Genomic DNA, 8,576 nt, shown 5'->3' with positions numbered 1-8,576 from the left:
ATACAATAAAGAAAAAATAATTGCAAGTCCTAAAAATAGTACATTTAGTAATAAATTATCTAAACCATCCATTTTCAAATTTTTTATTGTTTATAGATCTCCCCGAACTGCAATATTTTTGAAATTTAAAATTTTATAATCACAATTCAACATAGATTTTCAAGTCATCATAAGATTCCTAACACCAGAACTACATCTTCGGACAAAATTTTGAAGTGCACTCCTTGTACAATATAACATGTGCACATTATACAAACCTCAACCAACCAATATTGACACACATTTATAGATGTTATGAGTAATTGTACATGTTAAAATATGCGCACAAGTGCATCAACCACGTGCCCCCCCAAGCACACGTGCATTCTTGTTACAACTCCATATACACTCATCTCCAATTTCATATATGTTTGTATGTGTGTGTACTACAAGTGATATCTGTGGATTTTATTTTATAAAACAGCATAACTTTATATTTAATATAATAACAAATTTACACATTTTACATTTATTACAATAAAAGATGGCACATTTTACATTTATTAGAATAATACAGATAACGCATTTACACAAAGCACACAAGTTTGCCATTTGATAGAACAGGGAAAGCACATGACAATCACCTTCTGTTATTCCTGATCCTTTTTGTAAATGCTATATTATGCATCTGTTGAAGTATAAAAACCTACAATCAGCTAGTATATACGTGAAGAAAATAATACAACTCAGAAGAGTCCATAGCACAATAATTTATTGAACAAAGGCAAAATTTGTTTCAAGATCCCACAGCCTTAATACTAACTATATGGAACTCCGACCTGTATCATGGCATTGCGAGAGCCACAAGTCCATATATTCTATAATTTGATGTCTCACTTTGTGAACTGCTTCAGGGGATGTGCAATTTTGGGCATCACCTGCAAAAGCCGCACAAAGAGAATCATGACGCCTACCGTGAAATAGATCATAATTATGAGCATCAATAACATCAAGACTAAAAAGAATCCAGGCTACATTAACCCAAAAAACAGGATTGCAAATTTTATTTTATTCTAGTTTGTTATCAGTAACTGTAATTCTATTGATATAGAAAGACCATTGCCTTAAAAAAAAACAGCTATTGAGGAGATACTAAGGCAACATACCCCAAATAATTGAGAAAAGGTTAAAACGATGATGATGATGATGATGAAGAGATTGCTAAGGCAATCTCTCAATGATGATAAATAAAAAACTCCTATCACTGCCCCCATTAGCCAAAGTGTCGCTTCTATTCTCACACGTTGAAACAGCAACCATCAGCCTGAGCTGAAGTCCTCCCTAATATCCTCAAACCAAATTGCCAGACGGCATCGGTAGGTGTAAATCGCCCATGAAATTAAGTTTTGAAGTCCTCACAGGACGAGGAAGCGACCCCAAGCTGGGTGTCAGCATGGTTGCCAATGACAGCCACAATTCTCTAGTCTATTGAGGTAATCCACAGCCCAATCCACAAAACTCCAGCCTCCGAAGGGCCCAAATGATTACCTTATCACAAATATTCAACTATATGACCTCCTGGACTTCACCTCTGAAATCCAGTTATTCCACTCCTTTCACGTGCCCCAAAGCACTGCCACTACATATAATGGCCACAGGAGGCGGACATAAATCAGAAGTTAACTCAGCTGTCATGCCCAATGTAACCCAAGCTAGACCAAATAGATCTAATTTAATGACCACAAAGCCCCTCACATATGATCTCAATGGATAAAAAGGTTCAATAGCAAATTTGTTGAATTCAGGTAGTTTGGAATCACTTTTCATGCACAAACAGAATTACCTGTTCATTTTACAGGGTCCTCAGAAATCTTAGACAAACCAGTTCAAGAAGCTCTCTCATGTATGAACAAGCTGAACGGCTATTAAGCAATATTCTGATTAGTTTATGAATCATCCTTGAAATAAGTCATTTTGAAAATTGAAAAGCCTATTCTAGAAAAACAATGTAATGCCTACTCAAGCTTGCCAAAATAGTTCCAAGCTTTCAATTTAGGGGCTCAAAGGTTTCCAAGTGGAGATTCTCAGTGTAAAAAGGAATGATGAGTGGCAGTCAAAAAGACCAAACAGACTTTGTTCGAGTGCCATTCTTCTTCCTAATAACAGTATGACATATAGCTTCCACACTTTGGGCAAGGAACCAAGAGAAGCATTCATTTCCATCTCCTCCTATCATCCCCTGGCATAAGGCAAGCCTTATCCTGCCCAAATAAGGCCTCAATTCCTCCAAGGGTGCAGGTAGCCTGTATGGACAAAGCCCTCTGAAAAAGTAACCTACAAAGGAGGGAGCAAGGTTTAAAAATCAGCAATCTGGATGGGAACCGCCGATCCTTATAGAATTTCACATTGTTCAAATCGGATCCCCACATACATCAGGATTCACCCGATTCACCCCCTGGATCACCAATTCTACTGTTGCAAATCGGTGATTCGCTACAGTAGAATCGCCAATCCACCGAAAAAAATTTGCAACCCATCATTCTCCTTTTTGTTGTTCAAATCTCCATTTTGCAGCAATATTGGGATCAATAATTGATCCCAATAATGCCTTTTCATCTATAAAAACAATGTTTGATGATCAAAAAATCAAAAGAGAAATCGCTTCCCCATTTTTTTTTCAATTTTTTTGGTGAAAAATCAATGTTTTTTCCTAGTTTATCAGCAGTCCACCACAAATTGAATTTATTTTTTATTACTTCACTGTTCTTGTTGTAATTTTTATTAAAATGGTCTTTCGAGACCCTAGTACTAGATTTCGTTGTTGATTGGTGATAAAAACAAACACAGCAGCATGGATCAAGCCCAAATATTTTCGGGTCCAAAAGCTCAAGATCTACAAAGAAAGACTCACAGATCATGTTTGGAGTCATATTTATTCAAATTGAAATGGTTTATTGATCCACATAGGTTCAGGTACATTAATTTAGAATTTTGTATTTTCTTTTCTACGGTTTGTTGTGACGAAAAATAAACGGTTTTTGCCGGTTTCTCAGAGCACTCCACCAGAGATCGAATTGCTCTTCGATTTCTTCATGGTTTTTGTTGAAATGTTTTTAAATGGTTTTTGGCTACGCTAGTACTAGATTTTGTTGTTGATTGGTGATAAAAAGCAGCACAATATGGTGGATCGAACCCAAAAAAATTTTATTTGGGGTTTCGGAGATTTTTGTTTCTTCGACCAAAGATGAAAGATCCTTGCGTGCTTTCATTGTGAAACTTATTTATCATTTTTTATCTGAAAAGGTTCCTCTACTGTTTGAAACTCAGATCTGAATTGTTATTGTCATAATTTTTTTTCTCATAACTTTTTTCGCTCAAGATTGCTAGTTGTCGTAGAAATGTTTTTCCTTTTTGGCAAAATCTGCCATTTCATTGATTTTGTAACCGTGTTTGGATCCAATTTGTGCAAATTTGATCCATAATGATGTTCATTCATCCCTCTACATATTTGCTACAGAAAATTTATGGTTTGAAACCTCTTTCCATGCAAGTCGAGGGCCTCAAAACATGCATTTTTGGCTTCTTTTAGGGTTCCCAATTTTTTTCCTCTTTTAATTTGTGTAATTTACATATTAAAGGTTTTGAGATAATATAGAAGGATTTTTTAATTGAAGCTTATTTTAAATCTTTTAGATTAATGATTTTTGTTTTCCTTTTTTATAATTTACATAAACAATAATATTACATATAATTAAGTTTAAATTACATATAATCAAGTAAAAGAAATTTCATATAATTTAGTTATAAAAATTACATTAATCATATTGAAATTGTTGTTGTTTATTAATGTTAGTAACTTAATATAATTACGTTAAACTTACGTCAATATAATTTTGTTGATATGAAAAAAATATGGTATTGTACCCATGTTAATATACATTTGCACCATTGACCATTCGCTTTTGCTGTCAAATAGCCAGCCTTAAATCCTTATTCAAGACATGAGAATGCACATTGTCAGTTTAGTTTAGTTGTTTTTTTCATGTATTTTATTTTCTTCAATGATTCTTCACTATAAAGAAGGAAATCCTTGAAACATTCATCCAGATTTCAGGCGAACTAAACACGATGAAGAGGAAGAACACCACAGTCTTTTATTTTGGCATTAGGTTTGTATTTCAGTTGTAGTATGCTCTATTTTGGCCTATGTATTGATACCCATGATGATTGTAAGCTCTTTTTCCTAGTTATATGAATGTAATAATCAAAATAGACATTTAGATAGGGGAACTGCATCTTAATATTCACATATTTTTATAAAACATAATGCACAACACCCAATGTTTTTGGATACTCAAAGAACACTACTTTTAGATATTTTTGAAAAACAAAATTTATGCTGAAACCAACCGATCCGGCTGATTCTCTGAGTTATGTCGAAACCGTTTTATTTTAGTTTTTTTTGGGGGGGGGGGGGGGCAGTAGGTAGAGAGTCTCTCTGAGTCCTCATGTATTGCGTCCGTCATCTATTTGATCTGCCTCTATGGGAATATAAGTCTTGCTCGACTATTAGTGCAACATCCTCATATCATCATCTGTTGTCTTATATCGAGTCAATAATAGGATGTCTGTTGCTTGCAAAAATGGCTAATGAAAAACAAGACCATCCCATTCTCACATGAGACAATCTCAATTCCCCGGTCTTGGTCTGTGTCGTTGATAGCCACCACAACACACTCATTGGAGCTGTAGAGCGTCCACGGCCCAATGACAGATCAGTTTCTTCATATTCCCCGACTTCACGATCTTGCTTCAGGATCAACATTTGAATCAAGTTCTCCGCTTCCAAATGAGGACCGATGTATACAATATGTTGGAAGGATATGTGAATATAGTGGTGAGTGGTGACGTGGAAGGTGTGCGATAGGGCAGTGAACACAGACACCAATCACCAGTAGTGCCTCAAGATTCGAAGGAGTATATTTAGAGGAAAACGTCAAGGGGAAACTTGTAGTTTGTCAAAAGATAAAGCCCGCTGAAGTCATGATTCCAAAATCCTAGATGTTGGAGCATAAGATGGCCAAGGAAGTGGAACCCCCCAATGGGAAGTATATTAGGGGATAACCCACGTCGAGTCACCCATGAATTTGGCTCTCAGTCCCCTCCAGCCATACCATACTACCCTAAAAGCAATCCAATATGATGGTCAGACAGGGAGATGGTAAAAGCAATCCAATATGATGGTTAGGGAGATGCTATCCCAACAAAGAGCAGTTCGAGTCCTCTCCCAAAGGTGTAAGGAGATGGGAAAGCCGTGTTGTTACAAGGGCTTATCTCTGCATATCATAACGAATACCTCTACAACTCTCGTAAAGTACGTAACTAAAAGACTTCACCAAGGACAGGAGAACTCGCTTCAAGAGCCCCTGGATAAATCTAAGGGCAGGGCAAGAGATAACCCTCCTAGACCTTGTTAATAGCAAAAGAATAACTGCAGTAACTACGTCTACTTTGACCTCGGCAGGAGGAAACAAACCAGAATCCTCGACTTTCCCCCAATTGAGCCGCAAATATTCGATGAAGAGAGTGGACAAGCAATCCCCTTGATTTCAACATAAGGGAACAAAAAAGGAGGCAAGACCAGGTTCCTTAACAAACTAGCCCAAACATAACGCTAAATGCCATCAATCTAAAATTAGGAGATGATCTTGGAGGACACGTTGATCCACGACAATTGAAGGAATCAGCTATTCTCTCTGCCTCTAAAGGAGATACACCTCAAAAGAGTCCCGCTCCGCCTGACATAACTCCAAGATTGGACCAATGCATCGAAAGACAGACAGTCCCAGCCCAATGTTGGCATAGGGATTAAGATTAGAAGGGGATATGAGGTGATCACAAGTCACCCATTCCCTATAGCAAAATGAGTAAATGGTATGAACATCAGGCAATCGAAAGGAAAGCAATCAAAGGATTCATCTGACTATTCCAGAAATACGGAGAGTTCACACTCCAAAAGGTCGTTCCATATGTATATCCAAGCCTTCAAAAGAAAGCCACACAAACCTACGCCCACAGACCTACCATGAGGACCCCTTCTGGGTCCAAGAAGGGTTCAATGACCGCACCATTCATCAATGGTGCATAAACAAGCAAGACCAGCCGCAAATCATGAAAATGCTCAACCTAATGAAAGTGGTGGCAAATACGCACACAACCGGAGGGAGATCCTGGCCCAAGGCCATGGATATGCCTACTCAGAGATTTGTGGGAACTCTGAGGCATTGGTGGACCAATTCAATGAACACTAAAAAAAGGAAATCGGAGACAGCATAACAATTAATGTCAATGGTCTTCCAATACTCAACTCGCCTAGGCAACGATTCTCAAATATTGTTGAGAGCCATCTGGCAACTGTACAAATTCAACTATGTGGATCAATGGAGAACATAGAAGGCCTTCAAAGGAATGCCCCAATAGCCCGAAAGTTTGGATCCCTTGCTGACCCCAGCAGGTACCTGAATACCTCCAAAGAAGGTATATATGGTCAACAACCACCAAAAGGCATTTTACAACGAGTTGATATTGGTAGGCCTCCAAGGTTTGCTAGCGGATACTGCAAAAGGAGTTTAAAGGGAAAGACATGGGTGACGTAACATACAAGAACTAATGGGATAGATCATAAAGACTCCAGAAAAACACTGCCTCAAAAACAAACTAACTACGAGGGAAAGAATGATTGGCAAGTCATGCAAGATATCCATGAGGAGTTTGAGTTGCCCTATTCTCCAGACCGAAAGAAATACCTATGGCGACATCATCAAAGACATAATCACCATCACTAACCATGGCTACGCCATTGGACGGAGGCCATCACCGAGAGAGAGGGTTTACTCAAAGCCCCATTGAAAGAAGGAGTTCTACAAAAGAAACAAGTGGTCCACTTGCTTTAAATGCAGCAGGGAAAGGGAATTATAAAAGGGGGTGTAAAGAAAAGAAAAGAGTGGGAGCTACTTGGAGGACAAAGTCAGAGGAAAGCAATGCCAACTTCTTAGGATCTGAGGATAACTGACTTGGCCATTGTTTAGGTGCCCACTACAGAGAAACCAGCTCCATGGGAATGGGGACTATTGCCGTCATGAAACCATAAGAGAATGGTCACCCATCTAGCACCACCATTTTAATGTTCAATTGGTGCCCTAAGTCCTATGAGCATCCATTAGAGTTGTCTCAACAAGATCATTGGTTTCACCCCAATCCGCAACAAAAGACTACCCCATCTATAAGGGGAGAAAAACGGAGAGTTGCAACTTTGGGATGCAGAAAGAGGACACACCAAAAAAAAGTTGGCAACAAAGTGCTAGACTATTCTCACATCCCAGCCATACCATCAGGTTAGGGAATGATAGGCACCATGTCCTTTGTGGCTTCCACAACTAGAGCAAGGAGAAGAAGGTTGTGTCTCCAGAGCACTTCGTATTGGCAAAGTCCATAGACAAGCTAGCAAAGCTTGGGCCAGCTACTCCAACAATGCCAATTTACGGAGTTCCAAACCAAAATAAAGCAGCTTACTCAATATGCCAAATCTCTGGATGATCGTATCAAAGAAATAGAACTGAAACAAGCTATGGAGCTATGGCAAGAGAAAGAACGGGGTGAAACTCGGCGAGCTAGGATGGAGATCTTTCCACTCCAGGTCCCTCAGACATAAGGAAATGGACTGAGCAATATGCTTGCAGGCAAAATGACTCATGATGTCCAGAATTGGATAACCTGCCTAAGTGAAATTCAATGATGACAGTCATATAGGACTTTTCCTGAATTTCGACTTGGGAAGATTTCAACTGTATTCAAAAGTTCCTAGTTCTATCAGAACTATAGACAGCTTGTTATGAGAAGGCGAAGATAGTATAGACTAATCATCTCAAAAAAGGGAATTCCTGGTGCAAGACGTGCATGTTCAATTTCATAATAATGGAGAGGCAAAAATGCGGTGATCTTTTGGGGCCGTCCTTCATCGTCATCACAAAAATTGGCCCCACCTATGTCTCAAAGGAAGGGTACGAGTTAACCTAAAGGGAAAGAAGGTTTTCTTTCATTTCTCAGTACCTCCAACTCGCTCTTCAATTGTGAAGATCACTAAAGAACGAGATTGGGCATATATGACATTTGTTAGTGTTCCTAGTCACATCCCTCAGCTGCGAATACGAGAACAAGTCACCTATGCAAGATACTAGAAACGCATCAATGAGGTCAGAAAATGCTTTGCCGACACAATTTGTTCTCTAAACCTAAAAGCGTTTTGGGCACGACACTTATAGGAAACTCGCCCCGATACTGGAAGGACATCTTGCAGAGACAGATTCCCATCAAAGAAAGAGTCTCAAAGATGTCGGAAGAGGTCTCAAGGACGAACAAAAAGTAGATTCAGGATCTCCAAGAACGGGGGTCAATAAGGCTAAGTAAGAGCCCCATATCGTGCATGGAATTCTATATCAATAATTGCAATTAGCGTGAAAGCGGGGGTTCCATGACTCATGATTAACTATAAGCCGCTCAATGACACCCTAGGATGGGTATGTTACCTAGTCCTGAAT

At 38.8% G+C, this 8,576-nt stretch overlaps 1 protein-coding gene across 3 annotated transcripts in view; it reads right to left on the bottom strand.

Annotated features, from left to right (window-relative positions):
• Nucleotides 1-445: 445 nt before the first annotated feature.
• Nucleotides 446-8,576, bottom strand: part of LOC18444652 (putative serine protease EDA2) — a 45,313-nt gene continuing 37,182 nt past the window's right edge. For 2 of the 3 annotated variants that reach the window (XR_002282732.2, XM_006854816.4), the window contains 2 exons: nucleotides 819-917; nucleotides 446-667 (listed from right to left, as the gene is read on the bottom strand). Coding sequence is in view for 2 of the 3 variants with exons in the window: in XM_006854816.4 (XP_006854878.1) it covers nucleotides 660-667; nucleotides 819-917 (107 nt within the window). In the remaining variant the exon portion in view is untranslated. Of the gene's footprint in view, nucleotides 918-8,576 lie in introns of all 3 variants that reach the window. The other variant, XM_011628935.3, reaches the window with a different exon arrangement.

This window comes from Amborella trichopoda, chromosome 9 (genome assembly GCF_054954075.1).
Source record: "Amborella trichopoda isolate Santa Cruz 75 chromosome 9, AtrichopodaSantaCruz75HAP2 v2.0, whole genome shotgun sequence".
Classification (NCBI taxonomy): Eukaryota; Viridiplantae; Streptophyta; class Magnoliopsida; order Amborellales; family Amborellaceae; genus Amborella; species Amborella trichopoda.
The sequence above is the reverse complement of the archived record's forward strand: the minus strand, read 5'-3'. Positions and strand labels throughout refer to the sequence as shown.